Here is a 17286-nt window from a genome sequence, read left to right on the forward strand (position 1 = left end):
ACTCACTAGTATGAAGTCTGGCTCATTTTAACTTCTGGGCCTCATTAACATAGTCCAGGCCGGACTCCTCCCTGCTCCCAGTGGGAATGACAGGAAGCCGGAGGGTGGGGTGAGTGCAGGAGCGGGGTGAATGTGGCTAGATGCCACTGCTGGCGACCTTGGCAGTCAGGTAAATGGATCGGGGGTTGGGGGCAGATAAGTCTGGGAGGCTTTACAAATGCTGCAAAATAGAGAAAATTGAAAATCCTCTGTTAAGAAACTATGTTTTAAGTAAAAATAAATTCTAACCATTTCCACCCCAAATGATTGGGTAAATTTTGGTAATTATTGGGGCAACACCCAAAAAGAAATGCTGTGCACCAGTGATTACGTTTTGAGAGGGGCTTTTAATAAGTCCAATAATTCATTGATCAACATTGAATATATTTTTTGAAAACTAGTTGTAGAATACTTGCATACTATTCAGGAATGTAGGAAATGTCTACTTGTATTTCTTCTACCGAATGAAAGAGAGAACGTAGACTGAGAAAAAGTTTTGGCTCAGGTCTTTTGAATATACAAGGGACGTATATAACCTGAAGACATTACATCTCAAAACAACCTAGCTGCATGATGTGCAATTAATTTCTGAAACTGAGGTGGATACGGCTTGGAGGAGGCCATTTTGTGTGCTTATTCTGAAGGTTGGCAGTTCTTTGCCTGTATTGCAGTCTTTAATGTACTTTGGGGATTCAGTTAGAACTTTTGCTGCTAATTGTACTTGGTTCTGCTCATTCTCTATGGGAATAATAAAATTATTCCAACTCCCAAAAGTTGAAAGCATGCGCAAATGAACTCTCAACTCTGTGAACAAGCCACGTTTAATTTAAATAACAGCATTCACCAGGAAGTGCCACAAAAATCCATTCTCCCGATTTACAATGATTACTTAATACCATGACTTGCCTTTGTTCTAGCTCCTAATCTGCTACTCCTATGTGGAGCTCCTTAAGTGAGATGAGGTTGATTGGTGGGTTCCCCTGGAGCCTTAGAGACTCAGAGTGTCTCAGGGTAACTGCTCTCCCAGAGGGATCAGCTTCTGGCAGCCTTTCTCTTCTCGTGGTAAGGGATTGCCAGGCTTATGTCTGAAGCTCCCTCATGTGACAGTATTGGAGGGGACTTTAAGGACATAGGCTTATTCCCACTCTCCAGAGAGACAGCAATATCTGTGCTCACTCCTTGCAGCCTACTAGTGCAGGGCACAGGCTCGGAGATGTAACTGGTTGGTGTCATCACAAAATAGTCCCATTTGGCTCTTACAAATCCTGTAGCATTGTCCTGCTGAAGGCATCTGTGGTAGCTTCCACTCCAGAAACTATTGTTCTTAGAAGTTCTTCCTGACATCTTGATGCCACAACAATCTCCTAGATTGTCACTGTCTCCATGGTGTTCTGCAGGTGGTGAAATACTTCTTGTAATGCATTGTAGATGTGCATAATGGACTCTCTCACTTATCCATCATCTCAACTATACATGTGGAAAATGTTTCCACTGCCTGCTCTTGAGATTAATTCTCCTTTATCATTGCTCTTTTGAAGATTGGGCCCCTGAGATCTGGGTCCACTGGCTCCTCAGCAGAGGGCAGTCACTTCTCCATTTTTCCCACTCCCAGGTCCTCCTCCTCATTAGTGCTTCACCCGGTGACAGCCCTTCTGACACAGTACGTAATGCCTTGCAAGTGGGTGTTTTCGTGTTGGTGCTTTCACACTTAAGTTGCCATTGCAGAGATGATGGGAATGGCAGATCTAGGAGTGGCTGCAGCTGTTTATCGAAGTGCCCCACCATTGTGGCTATGCCTTTATTTGCCTAGGCCCCACACTCTGGAAATTTCCTCCCTGAACCCCTTGACCTCCACATCTCCCTCTGCTCCTTTATGACCCTCTTTAAAATCCACCTCTTTGGCCAAACCTTTGGTTATGCCTTATAATTTGCCCTCCTTTAGCTCAGCATCCATTTTCCTCCTGCCTCTGTATAGTGCCTTACAATGTTTTTCTCTGTTAAAGGCACTATATACATACAGGTTATACTAGTAGTAGCAGAAGATCAAGATTGCTTGCCTTGGCTCATATATCTGTTACTATTACAAATGTTAACTTTTTGGAGTCCCAATCCAACAATTCCAAGATCTTCGCTTGCATGTAGCAGAGTTCCTCTCGACAGGTAAATGGCCATAAGTATGCCTAGGAAGTTAACTCGTATTTCTGTAATGACAGAGATATTCACTGACATTAGCTTGGTGATTATGTGTATTTTCATGGGGAATTGTGCAAGACAGCTACAATTTCAACAGGGAAATGTTTAAGTTAAGAAGCTTCATTATTAACTTTCAAAATTATAATTAATGAGTGTATAAATCCTTCTGTATTTTCCCCAGTTATCCTTGGTCTTGCTGTGCCATGTGTCTTTTTAGGCTCAGTGGATAGGTGGACATCCTGTTTTGAGAACTCAACAACTGTTGTTCATCCAGTAACTTGGAGTGGCTGATAACGGAGAAAAGATAGATTTTGTTCAGGGTTTCATCTTTTTTTTCTCCCAAATAGAGCTAACACTTTGCACCTTTACACTCATCAAAAAAATACTCAGCTGGCAACAGCTTTGCAATCATTGCTGAGTGGCTTCACAGCAAATCATTCAGATCTGCAGCCTTTCCCACACTAGATGCCACCAGGGAAAAGTTTTACGCAGAAAACTTCAATAGCAATTTGATTTTCCTGCTCCTGTGTGAAAGCATCTGAACTCTGCCTTTTTCTTCTCCAAAGTAATGCAGCTGAGATCGGGAACTCAGCAAAGTGGACAATCAAACTTGCACCCTCCACTCTGTCATAATAAACGGTGCTACAACACAGAGTGCTGCTACATCACCCTCAGTTTTAACAAGTTCTAAATTACTGAACTAATCTTTTTATATGTAGCAAGATATCCATTCTGTTAAAACTTATTAAGAAGTAAAAATGTTGAAATTTCAAAGAAAACACTTTTCAGCTACTTCAAAAAAATTCATGTATACACTGCAAAAAGGGTTTCCCAACTTTTTAGATGCAATGTCAAACCAAGTTCACACAAATTGAGTCATTCAAGCTAATAAATCCATATCAGAATTAGAGAGGCATTAATAATGGGGCTACATTTCTGCTCATTGACAATGAATGAACGATAAATCTAGCCCTATTTAGGTAAAAGAATAGATAACAACACATTATTCTTCAGAGATCATTAAATGCAAATTATTCTATTAGTTTTAAAAATTGTTCTAATGTTGGATTTTTTTCCCTTTTGGTTTTAGACTGAGCAAATTAAATCCATGGTTAATATGACCCAAGACTCAGTAAATTCTTTTGCCTTAGAGCAGAGCAGGTTAAGGGAAGAATTGATATTGGTGTTCAAAATTATGAGGTGTTTTGATAGTTTCTCCCCATCTACTCTGTTTCCACTGGCAGAAAGGTAAGGAACCAGAGGACACAGATTTAAGATAATTAGCAAAAAACTAATTGGGTAGCTCTTTCAAAAAGAAGGCATGATGGGCCAAATGGCCTCATTCTGTGCTGTATTATTCAATGATACCACAATCGACCTTGGCTTTTAAGATCTATTTGTGCACAATGATTGCATGCTATTGGTAGGGACAGGGGAATGTATTGGTTCATTGTGTCCTCACAGAACACCTTTTTACCACTACAATGTTCTTGATCCAGAATAGTTGGATAATCTCAGTCATAACTTTTATGCTTGGCCATTTACCTTGTTAACAATCTAGAAGGTATTTACTTTTGTGGAGGGAAATAACTCTCAACACTTAGGTTTGTGCTGATGGTTCCTTGGATATATTTCATTGCTAGTTCGGTGTAGGCTCATAGGTTAAATGACTTTTATCAATCAAGAGCTTATTTCTGCAAGATGATACTGAAGTCAAAAATTGTGTCAAATGCAAGCAAAAGATTTATCATTGCACAGTGACTTTAAATCAAACTGCAGCTATACATTGTAATTCAATTATTAAGTTCACTATAATGGAATGTTAGGAGTACTAATTGTATGTTTCATTTCTTGCTGTAGATAATTAATATATTGTTGAATTAACCAATAATTTAAGAAATATTGCTGCAAGTGATATCTGCCAAGAGTTATTTGGAGACGAATTGCTGTAGAACTATATTACCTGAGCTTTACTTAAAATCTGCACGAATAATTCATGAACATTTTTAGAGAACTATTTTGCCTACTGTTTAATATTGAAAATCACTGGGTTGGAACTATAATGAATTATTAAGCTGTTGGTTTGTTAGAGTGGAAAATGGTTACAGTGTTAGACATATAATTATCTGCTAAAAGCTTGTAATCATCACATTTGGATTTTGTGATCTTATGCATGTTTATCATTTTTAGATAAACCTACTTCAGCACTGCTGGTGTTTCAGCTGACTACTTATCAACATGAACCGTGCTTTTAGTAGAAAAAAAGGTAGGTAAATTTCTTGCCTTTTTTAATGTATTACTAAATTGACTGCAAAAGTTAAATTTTTGTTTCCCAAGTCTGCAAATAATTTCTGTGAATGTCAGTCCAGTACTTTAAGTAAGGAGCTAGTGCTTTTCTAACAGGTTTATTTGAAGAAAATTTGGAAATGACTAAAAATGCTTCATTCTTCTGCATTCTGCATCATCCCCACACTGTCTGAGTATTATTTAGCTTGATAGATTTGAGGAAACCACATGTTCAGTTCAAATAGGAAAGTGTCATGACAATCCTGACAGTTACTGCCACATATATTTTGGTACTCTCAAGTTGTTTAGAGCTTCTAAACCATTAACATTGCACCTGTTCATCTTTCCCTAACTATTTGTTCTTTTGCTCCTTCTGTGTGTTCAAACCCCACTCTAGGACTAGAGCACGTAATCCAGGTTGACACCTCAGCGCAGTATTGAGGGATTACTGTACTGTTAAGAGTGCCATCTTTTGAATGAGACATTAAACTAACACCCTATCTTTCTGCTCCATTAAATGTAAAAAATCCACACCACTATCTGAAAAGAAGCAGGTTCTGCTGGTGTCCTGGCACTCACTCCTCCCTCAATCAACACCACCAAAAATTGATTAACACGGATATTTATCCCATTTGCTGATCGTAGGATCTTGCTGTGTTCAAATCATCTGCCACATCTGACCACGTAATGAGTAACTACACTTCAATAGTCATTTATTGGCTGTGAAGTGCTTTGGGACATTCTAAGGATGTATAAAACTATATTTAAATACAAGTTCCTTCTTTCCTTGCATCAGACCTCTTGCCATCAAAAGTTTGGGACAAAATCTCCAGTTTCTATAGAGCAGTAGGTTAGATCAATCAGACATAAAACCATCTGCTAGCCTGTTAATTTTGTAGCCTGTCCTGCTTTTGGTGTTTCCTTTAATCATACTTCGCTAAGAACGCATGAAATAAATTGAGGAAACTTAGGTCCATCAACTGTGTTCTGTGTAGGCATTTCCAATCATTGTCGTAAGATTTCTTTGATCTCTCGCTATCTTGCTTTAGATTCAAGCTTATTGCTCACTTCATCCTTCTGCAGCAGAAATGAGACTAGTTCCCCTAAGGGGAAAAATCTGCAGGCTTTAGATTGTCTCTACTTACATGCTAGTCTATTTCTGAAGCCAATATTTTCTGAATTGTCCTCTGACTATTGGATTACTAATTTTTGATGGAATCTCCTTTTAAATCTAACATTCTTTATACAGTTGTAATAATTTACAAACTTAATTTATGTACTTCTCACATCTACCTACGTATATTTTAAAAATCTTTTGTATGGCAAGCATGTCCTGCACACATTACCCTTACCCACCTCCTGTCACGATTTTTGTCAACATTTTGCTGTCGAACGTTGACTGGCTTAAAGTAAGACAGCAGCAAATCAGAACTCAGTTAGGGGAAAAAAATCAAAAGCTAGGTAAGGATGAGAAAGCTGCCAATGAGAAACTGTTAAGGACTTACAAAAATGACAATCGAGCAATCAAGAGAACCTACCAATAAAAGGAGCAAAAATATAATGTATTTTGAGTCTATGCAGTTTGCAGGATTTCCCAGCATGCACCAATAGGTTTCTCTGAGTTGAAGCAGAAAGATGTCTCCCTCATCCTGTGAGGCTTTGAGAGTTTTTATGCTTGTTTTAAAACACTTCAAAGCAAATTGGACACTGCGTTCTCTGAAAGCTTTATTTCAGAACCAAGAAGATAGGAACATACACATAAAAAGAGAGTTGTAAACAATTTTACAACACCAAGTTATAGTCCAGCAATTTTATTTTAAATTCACAAGCTTTCGGAGGCTTCCTCCTTCCTCAGGTGAATGTTGTGGAAATGATAAAAAGAGAGGACAGTGGCTTCAAAGCTGCCAGTGAGAAACTATTAAGGATGTATGGAAACAACCAATCCTGAATGACCAGTCCGGAGAACCCATCAATAAAATAAAGGATTAAATGAGCCAATCAAAGCACTCAAAACATTTTCGTCCACCATTTATTTTTCTCAGTAACTGAAACATCTAATGTTCCAGATAAAGTTTTGAGCAAAATAAAATCAACAAAAATTACATATATCACCATAACATCATGACACGTATCCATTGAATTGTCTTTTATTACTTTTAACTCGAAGGCCTGTCTCAAAAGTCTGGATGTTTTTCTGCCAGAATAGTTGAAAGGACTTATCAAACACGTGCAGTCTGAGCATTTGCAATTTGCAGAATCTCAACATGCAGCAGAGGGATTCTCTGAATCGAAGTGAACTTTCCTTTGGATTTGAGAGTTTCTTTTTTTTTTAGAAAATTGTGAAACAAACTGGAAATTAAGTCTCCTAGCTTTATTTCAGGCAATGTTCATATTTACAATGTTAACAATTAGTCATTTCCTATTATGATCTGCTTATTTTTAAAAATCTAACAGTTAGTTTATACTTGTGATTGTCACAGCTGTCGCAAACTGATTTCTTTTGTTGATATTTAGAAAGCAAAACAAAGATTGTTGGTTAAGAATGTATTTATTTTTCTCAATGCAAAAGTTGAAGGCAATTCAGTTTATTTTTCCAAATCATTTGAACCAAGTTGAACGATCAATTTTAATTATTGGGCTCCTCCTGATTCTCTGCTGTCCGTGTCAGACATGGCAAGCTCCACTCTTCTCATTTCGGTTCCAAATTCAGTTTAAAATATGTTGGGGTGAATTTTCACTCTTACCACCAGGTGGAAAACAGACTGTAGCGGATCTGCTGCCCATTTTACACACCATCTGATTTGCTACCACCCATTTTACACACCATCTGATTTGCTACTGCCCATTTTACACACCATCTGATTTGCTACTGCCCATTTTACACACCATCTGATTTGCTACCGCCCATTTTACACACCATCTGATTTGCTACTGCCCATTTTACACACCACCCGATTTGCTACCGCCCATTTTACACACCATCTGATTTGCTACTGCCCATTTTACACACCATCTGATTTGCTACTGCCCATTTTACACACCATCTGATTTGCTACTGCCCATTTTACACACCATCTGATTTGCTACCACCCATTTTACACACCACCCGATTTGCTACCGCCCATTTTCCACACCATTCGATTTGCTACCGCCCATTTTCCACACCACCCGATTTGCTACCGCCCATTTTCCACACCACCCGATTTGCTACCGCCCATTTTCCACACCACCCGATTTGCTACCGCCCATTTTCCACACCACTCGATTTGCTACTGCCCGTTTTCCACACCACCCAATTTGCTACCGCCCATTTTCCACACCACCCAATTTGCTACCGCCCATTTTCCACACCACCCGATTTGCTACCGCCCATTTTCCACACCACCCGATTTGCTACCGCCCATTTTCCACACCACCCGATTTGCTACCGCCCATTTTCCACACCACTCGATTTGCTACTGCCCATTTTCCACACCACCCGATTTGCTACCGCCCATTTTACACACCACTCGATTTGCTACCGCCCATTTTACACACCACTCGATTTGCTACCGCCCATTTTACACACCACTCGATTTGCTACCGCCCATTTTCCACACCACCCGATTTGCTACCGCCCATTTTACACACCACCCGATTTGCTACCACCCGTTTTCCACACCACCCGATTTGCTACCGCCCATTTTACACACCACTCGATTTGCTACCACCCATTTTACACACCACCCAATTTGCTACCGCCCATTTTCCACACCACCCAATTTGCTACTGCCCATTTTACACACCACCCGGTTTGCTACTGCCCATTTTACACACCACCCGATTTGCTACTGCCCGTTTTCCACACCACCCAATTTGCTACTGCCCATTTTACACACCACCCGGTTTGCTACTGCCCACTTTACACACCACCCGATTTGCTACTGCCCATTTTACACACCACCCGGTTTGCTACTGCCCACTTTACACACCACCCGATTTGCTACTGCCCATTTTCCATAATCTCTTCTGAGAAAGATGACAAACCATTCTAAGAGTTTACAGGTAATTATTCCTGTAAAATTTGGAAACTGCATAACTAATCAACTTTTATGTGTCTGAGAAAATTGTTTATTATGGAAATTTATGTTTATTAAAGTCCTTGCAAGTCTGAAAACACACCAATAATACATAAACTACTTTAAGGTAGGAGATTTGAGGCAGCTGACAATGGGGAAAACAATGATGGGAGAGAGCCTCCAAAAGGAGCCATGTGCTTTAGGCGAGGATGCTGATGGGCAGGAACATGGTAGAGATAAATGACTGTTCAAAAGACCACAAAATCCATTTGGGCTCCATCTTCCTTACCCACCAGGCCCAGCCGGGAGCAGCTCTGCATAGAGGTGCCTGCAGATGTCTGCGACCACCTGGCAACTCAATCTGTGCCTGGAGAAACCATTAATATATTTATTTTGTGTAAAACATAAGGACAAGATAAAGCATGACCTTTTCCTGAGTCAAGTTTGAAAACAAATATGCATGCTCTATATATTAGATGATCTGTAATCAACATGTACAGTAAAATAACTGAACACTGATGTAGTTAAGGAGAAAACATGGGAGTGGGAAGTGAATTGGAGTTGGTTTTTATATTCTGTAATCTATTTTAAATGGCTTTGCCAGCTATATTGCCTTTATTTATATTTATACCAGGAACTGAAAAACACTTTTTTTTATTCATTCATGGGATGTGGGTATCCCATGAATGAATGTGGCAAGGCCAGCATTTATTGCCCATCCCTAATTGCCCTTGTGAAGGTGGTGGTGAGCTGCCATCTTGAACCGCTGCAGTCCGTGTGGTGAAGGTTCTCCCACAGTGCTGTTAGGTAGGGAGTTCCAGGATTTTGACGCAGCGATGATGAAGGAACGGTGATATATTTCCAAGTCGGGATGGGTGTGTGACTTGGAGGGGAACGTGCAGGTGGTGGTGTTCCCATGCACCTGCTGCCCTTGTCCTTCTCGGTGGTAGAGGTCGCGGGTTTGGGAGGTGCTATTAAAGGAGCCTTGGTGATTTGCTGCAGTGCATCCTGTAGATGGTACACACTGCAGCCACAGTGCGTCGGTGGTGGAGGGAGTGAATGTTTAAGGTGGTGGATGGGGTGCCAATCAAGTGGGCTGCTTTGTCATGGATGGTGTCGAACTTCTTGAGTGTTGTTGGAGCTGCACTCATCCAGGCAAGTGGAGAGTATTCGATCGCACTCCTGACTTGTGCCTTGTGGATGGTGGAAAGGCTTTGGGGAGTCAGGAGGTGAGTCACTCACAGCAGAATACCCAGCCTCTGACCTGCTCTTGCAGCCACAGTATTTATATGTCTGGTCCAGTTAAGTTTCTGGTCAATGGTGACCCCCAAGATGTTGGTGGGGGGATTCGGTGATGGTAATGCAGTTGAATGTCAAGGGAAGGTGGTTAGACACTCTCTTGTTGGAGATGGTCATTATCCGGCACTTGTGTAGCTTGAATGTTACTTGCCACTTATCAGCCCAAGCCTGGATGTTGTCTGGGTCTTGCTGCATGCGGGCACGGACTGCTTCATTATCTGAGGGGTTGCGAATCAAGCCGTTCATATAATGGAGCTGTTCATAATATGAGAAACAGGTTCTGGAAGAACTATACATGATTCAAGTTTGGAGGGAGGTTATGAATATAACTTTAACTTTTATTTTTGGTAACATTAGGTAAAGAAAGAAAGATGTAAATTAGTTTAATATTTTCTTAAATCTCATATTTCTTGATATTCACAACAAAAACAGACATCCTAAACTGATGAACTGTAAAGACTTGCTGCCCATGTTACATGCAGATATTTATTTATTAATAATGTTAAGTGATATATGAGAGAATATTTATGTAACTATTCATCAGCCATATTCTCAGTCAAATTAATTGGTACGTAATTTACTTTAGTTCAGGAACCATGCTGTTCATAAATCTCTCTTTTGATTTTGAAATGTGTCCCTTATAATTGTTCAGTCGATTTTGCTACTATTGATGTTAAACTAACTAGCTTAAAATTGCAACATTAACCATGTTCCAGTCTTCATACAGCTCTTCTACTTTTTCAAGTTGCTTCAATATTTATGTAAAGCTCCTCAGCTGCTGCATTTGTTCAGCCGTGCCCTAATCTTTTGTGACTAATCTGTCAAGTTCTCCCTTTTAGAGGTTAAACCTGTCACAATCTTTTGCTTAAATGAACATAGCTGGAAGATGTCTTCCCATTTTCCTCAAGGGCCATGACTTTTCTTTACAGTAGTCATCTCTCAGAATTCAATTTCCCAATTAATATTTCATAACTTATCCTTGAAACTATTAAAATTTGCTGTTTTCAAGGTAGATATTTTTACTAATATCTGCATTAATTCTCATCACTGAGTTAAAATTGTATAATATTTCAAGTTTCTGTACACATTTCTCCATATTGAGCATTTCTAATAATTTCTAACTTGTTACTAAAATATTAAAAGTAATGTGGCATCTGTTCTCAATGCACTGTTTCACATACTGTATCAAAAAACAATCTAAGATTCCTTCCTCTCAAAGGTGGGCCCCACTTCGACTCATCCCCTTTCCTTACTTTTTTTAAATGTAAGGAATCTTACAACACCAGGTTATAGTCCAACAGTTTTATTTGAAAATCACGAGCTTTCAGAGGCTTTCTCCTTCGTCAGGCTTCTCACTCCTTTCTCACTCACCTGACGAAGGAGAAAGCCTTTCTCACTCACCTGACGAAGGAGAAAGCCTTTCTCACTCACCTGACGAAGGAGAAAGCCTTTCTCACTCACCTGACGAAGGAGAAAGCCTTTCTCACTCACCTGACGAAGGAGAAAGCCTCTGAAAGCTTGTGATTTTCAAATAAAACTGTTGGGCTATAACCTGGTGTTGTAAGATTCCTTACATTTGTACACCCCAGTCCATCACCGGCATCTCCACATTACTTTTTTTAAGCTGCTTTCTTCGTTTATTGAAACAGTTCAATATTTAATTGCTTACTTTGCCTTCATGGTTTATAACATATAACAATGTCCATATTTTGTTGCCTTTAAAGGCAATCTAAATTGATTTTCACAGTTTAACTACCATGTAAAAATTTCCCTCCTATAACTGCAGTTCCTCAATAACTTTCAAAGTGATAGTGCATCTCACTTGTTTATGGTAGTCCTTCTGAACAATGTAACGTGTACTATTTGATTCTCTTAGCCCCCTTCAGACTCCATCCAAGTCTCAATTTTGCCAACTATACCAATCTTTTTAAATTGGATCTAAACAGGCATCAGGCTCCTCATTAACATATGAAGTGACCTAGGGCTCGAATTTAGCAGGCCTGCGGGTTCCCAGCGGGTGGTCCTCCGGGAGCGTAGTCAACACGCTCGGCGAAATTAGTGGGTTGCCCGCGCGATCATAGAAGGCAACACAATAATAGGAATCAATTACCTGCTCCTCCGGGGTCCACGGCGCTGGTCTGCGCGTCGGGCGGGCTGCGCATGTGCAGTACGATCTGTCAGCTGGAGGCTCTCTAGTTAAAGGGGCAGTCCTCCACTGACAGATGCTGCAACCAATGGGACAAATTGCAGCATGGAGCAGCCCAGGGGGAAGGCTGCTCCCAGTTTAATGATGCCTCACCCCAGGTATCATCAGATGGGGTGAGGAGGAGGGGGAGGACACAGATCTTCCCCCCCCGGCGGGCGGGAGGAAGCGGCCTGCCTCTGCCACCAAGAAGGCCTGGCTCGAGGTGGCAGAGGGGGTCACCTGCGCCACCAACATATGGCCCACCTGCATACAGTGCAGGAGGCGCTGCAATGACCGCAGTAGGTCAGCCACAGTGAGAACACAAAGTCTTTCCCCTACACTCCGTCTGCCACAACACTGCCCCCACCCCACATCTCCTTCGGCACCGCCAACACTACTCTGTCACATCACCCTTCATACCCACTCAAACCCCATCCTCATCTTACCTCCACCTACTCACCTCGCCAGTACTCATCCTGCCACTAACACGCAACCCAATCCTCATACAATCTCATTGCTCCATCCCATACTCAACCTCTCGTGCATCTCCCTCACGGCCAGCCTCACTCAACCTGCCACCACCTGTGCTGCAGCCACAGGGCATGCATCACATATGTGCAGTAGGCAGCTTAAGGCAAACGTGTCATGAGCATGAAGGGGGTGCACAAGGGTGTCTGAGGGTTTGTCCTGGGTGTTACCTATATTGAATTTCAGAGCAACAAACAGCGCACATTATATTGACACCACCACTGCCATGTCTCCGCGAATCCTGTCCGTTGTGTCCAATAATGGCCGCTCCTGGGTATCACTATGAGGACCCACCACTGATGCCACCCATCGTGTAACTGCAGAGTAGATGCAGGTGTATTTGCAGGGCTCTTCCGTGCAGACGACTGAGAGACATCGGCGGTGTAGCCGGCTGCACCCTGGAAGGATGCGGAGGAGAAGTTGTGGAGGGCAGTGGTGACTTTGACAGCGACAGGTAAGCAGTTGGTGCTGAGGCCAGCCAGGAGCAGCTCAGCATGAAAGAGCCTGCAGATCTCCACGACTACATGTCGAGCGAATCTGCGCCTCCCTGTGCACTGCTGCTCGGAGAGGTCCGGGGAGCTGCGCCTCGGTGTGTGGACCCTGCGGCGAGGGTAGTGCCCTCTGCGATGCGTCTCTCCCTGCGGTAGCCCTCCCTCCTGCTGTGCAGGTGGGCGTGCAACAACACCGTGTTGGGGGGCTCCACGTCTCTGCGGCGGACGGCGTGGACTGCGAGGCTGCTGGGGCTGGTCATGCTGTTCGTCCTCCGAGGGTGTCCACGCACCACCCATCTGGCAAGTGTTGGTCTGAGGGGTTGTGCAGGGTAGGTGGGTGGTTCCTCGCACTAGGGCTGCGGTTTCGTGTCGGTTTGTCCTCTGGCTTGGCGTGGGGTGGTGGAGGGCAGGGGTTGCCCTATGTGACGCGGTGGCCTCCTGCGTGGGTGAGGGCTCTCCCCCGTGGAGCGCACCTTGGCACCTGCCACAGGCTGCTGGCTGCAACACGCCTGGTTGGAGAGAGACTGTTTCCCCCAGTGTGTGAAACTCACTGCCTTGAACCCAAAATCCCACACTTCCTCTTTTGACAGCTGCTTCAGCTCATTAACTGACCTCAACAAGCATGGTAAGTACTCTCAAGTGGAACCCTGCTGGCTTTAATTGCCTGCGGGATTCCCACCAGCGGGGCTTGCGCGCGCAGCCCCGCACGTCAGCGCAGTACCCGGAAGTGTGCGGGATTTCGGCGCGATCCGGTCACGTGACCGGACATCGGGATTTTCGGGGCCCCCCCGCTGGAAACCCGCAGGTAACCCGACGCGAAAATCGAGCCCCTAGTGTTTGTTTTAGGTGGCCACTCAGGACACCTAAAATTTGGTCCCCATGAATTTAGCAGTGGGACAAAAGCCTGCACTGATTGGGTGCAGGCCATCCCACTGCCAAATCAGAATGCTTTTCCCCATTTTTTGGGTGCAAAACAGGCACACACAGACCAATTTCTATCCAAACACTCCATAAGTTTTGAATTGATATTAAAATGGCCCAACTTACACGTCATATTGGCATGGTGCCTAAATCAATGTGAATGTTTTCACAAAGTGAGCTTTCTCAAATCCCATGAAAATAGCTGGCCTACAAACATTATTGCAGCCAAACCAAAAGAATCTGGTTTCTCGGGCAGATGTAAAAGCATATATTCATCGTGCTTATTTTATCCCTCTGCCCAAAGATGGGTTTCACTTCAAATGTGTAGCAGACATTGGCCTGCAAAAAATACACTATCTAAATCTATAAAAGGCATGAGGCAGACAATTAAACTCAGCCACATTTTGTTTTTGCAGAATCTGCAGATAGCTTGCCACCTGAAACACACTTTTACAAAAAATGATAATTTCCCCACTCAAACCAAAGTAGCCACCAATTTCTTTTGAAAATAATGAATATTTCTGAGTAGGAAAGGTTAAAGGCAGCTTTTTGTTGTACATTAATTACCTTGCCTAACCATTTGAATACTGAATTTATTTTTTGTGCATTTTCAACTGGATGATTTTTTTTCTTTAAACTTATTGATTATTAGTTCTAATAATAAACAGAAAATCTGAGGGAAATATAGCTACCTTGGTATAGATTAAATGTATATGTGTAGTAAATACTGTTTGTGATCCTATCGTTCCAAATTCTTTTCTCTGCTTTTTTAACACAGGCATTAACCCAAACTGTTGAACACCTCCATTAAAACAATGAAGAAAGAAATTTGAAACACACACATTAAGGGCTCGAATTTAGCAGGCCTGCGTGTTCCCAGCGGGTGGTCCTCCGGGAGCGTCGAAAACGTGGGTTGCCCACGCGATCGTAGCAGGCAACCCACTAATAGGAATCAATTACCTGCTCCTCCGGGGTCCACGGCGCTGGCCTGCGCGTCGGTCGGGCTGCGCATGCGCAGTACGATCTGTCAGCTGGAGGCTCTCTAGTTAAAGGGGCAGTCCTCCACTGACAGATGCTGCAACCAATGGGACAAATTGCAGCATGGAACAGCCCAGGGGGAAGGCTGCTCCCAGTTTAATGATGCCTCACCCCAGGTATCATCAGATGGGGTGAGGAGGAGGGGGAGGACACAGATCTTCCCCCCCCGGCGGGCGGGAGGAAGCGGCCTGCCTCTGCCACCAAGAAGGCCTGGCTCGAGGTGGCAGAGGGGGTCACCTGCGCCACCAACATATGGCCCACCTGCATACAGTGCAGGAGGCGCTGCAATGACCGCAGTAGGTCAGCCGCAGTGAGAACATGAAGTCTTTCCCCTACACTCCGTCTGCCACAACACTGCCCCCACCCCACATCTCCTTCGGCACCGCCAACACTATTCTGTCACATCACCCTTCATACCCACTCAAACCCCATCCTCATCTTACCTCCACCTACTCACCTCGCCAGTACTCATCCTGCCACTAACACGCAACCCAATCCTCATACAATCTCATTGCTCCATCCCATACTCACCCTCCCGTGTATCTCCCTCATGGCCAGCCTCACTCAACCTGCCACCACCTGTGCTGCAGCCACAGGGCATGCATCACATATGTGCAGTAGGCAGCGTAAGGCAAACGTGTCGTCAGCATGAAGGGGGTGCACAAGGGTGTCTGAGGGTTTGTCCTGGGTGTTACCTATATTGAATTTCAGAGCAACAAACAGCACACATTATATTGACACCACCACTGCCATGTCTCCGCGAATCCTGTCCGTTGTGTCCAATAATGGCCGCTCCTGGGTATCACTATGAGGACCCACCACTGATGCCACCCATCGTGTTACTGCAGAGTAGGTGCAGGTGTATTTGCAGGGCTCGTCCGCGCAGACGACTGAGAGACATCGGCGGTGTAGCCGGCTGCACCCTGGAAGGATGCGGAGGAGAAGGTGTGGAGGGCAGTGGTGACTTTGACAGCGACAGGTAAGCAGTTGGTGCTGGGGCCAGCCAGGAGCAGCTCGGCATGAAAGAGGCTGCAGATCTCCACGACTACATGTCGAGCGAATCTGCGCCTCCCTGTGCACTGCTGCTCGGAGAGGTCCGGGGAGCTGCGCCTCGGTCTGTGGACCCTGTGGCGAGGGTAGTGCCCTCTCCGATGCGTCTCTCTCTGCGGTAGCCCTCCCTCCTGCTGTGCAGGTGGGCGTGCAACAACACCGTGTTGGGGGGATCCACGTCTCTGCGGCGGACGGCGTGGACTGCGAGGCTGCTGGGGCTGGTCATGCTCTTCGTCCTCCGAGGGTGTCCACACACCACCCATCTGGCAGGTGTTGGTCTGAGGGGTTGTGCAGGGTAGGTGGGTGGTTCCTCGGACTGGGGCTGCGGTTTCGTGTCGGTCTGTCCTCTGGCTTGGCGGGGGGTGGTGGAGGGCAGGGGTTGCCCTATGTGACGCGGTGGCCTCCTGCGTGGGTGAGGGCTCTCCCCCGTGGAGCGCACCTTGGCACCTGCCACAGGCTGCTGGCTGCAACACGCCTGGTTGAGGAGGGACTGTTTCCCCCAGTGTGTGAAACTCACTGCCTTGAACCGAAAATCCCACACTTCCTCTTTTGACAGCTGCTTCAGCTCATTAACTGACCACAACGAGCAAGGTAAGTACTCTCAAGTGGAACCCCACTGGCTTTAATTGCCTGCGGGATTCCCACCAGCGGGGCTTGCGCGCGCAGCCCCGCACGTCAGCGCGGTACCCGGATGTGGCCGGGATTTCGTCGCGATCCGGTCACGTGACCGGATATCGGGATTTTCGGGGCCACCCCGCTGGGAACCCGCCGGAAACACGATCCCAAAATCGAGCCCTAAGTGTCTGTAAGACAACTAACATTTCAAAAGGCCTCACTTCTGACCAGAAAGTGATATCTCTGTTACAGAACATCTTAATTTAGTTACGTCATTTGAAGAAGGTAGTCTGTTTCTGGACTTCTAACGTATTTTATGCGGACTGCGAGATGTGGCATGGCATGAACACAGATAATATCAGTTAGTCAATTTTTGAGTCAGTCATGGATTTCTTTCACATTCTGCCTTCTGAGCAGATGTCACAGATGATTAATCACTGACAATCACCCAGTCAGAAGCCAGAAAACTCCATGGGTGCTCTAAAAATCCTTTGTCATCACTATCAACAATAACAACAATGACTTGCATTTATATGGCACCTTTAACATAGGAAAACTTCTGAGGCACTTCACAGAAGCATAG

At 44.2% G+C, this 17286-nt stretch overlaps 1 protein-coding gene across 4 annotated transcripts in view; it reads left to right on the forward strand.

Annotated features, from left to right (window-relative positions):
- The window catches only part of gulp1b (GULP PTB domain containing engulfment adaptor 1b), a 376077-nt gene that overhangs the window by 202751 nt on the left and 156040 nt on the right, over positions 1 to 17286 (forward strand). For all 4 annotated transcript variants that reach the window (XM_067987700.1, XM_067987702.1, XM_067987703.1 and 1 more), the window contains one exon: positions 4423 to 4498. In XM_067987700.1, the coding sequence (XP_067843801.1) occupies positions 4471 to 4498 (28 nt within the window). In that variant the 5' untranslated portion in view covers positions 4423 to 4470. The remainder of the gene's footprint in view (positions 1 to 4422; positions 4499 to 17286) is intronic.

The sequence above is a fragment of the Heptranchias perlo genome, chromosome 7 (genome assembly GCF_035084215.1).
Source record: "Heptranchias perlo isolate sHepPer1 chromosome 7, sHepPer1.hap1, whole genome shotgun sequence".
Taxonomy (NCBI): Eukaryota; Metazoa; Chordata; class Chondrichthyes; order Hexanchiformes; family Hexanchidae; genus Heptranchias; species Heptranchias perlo.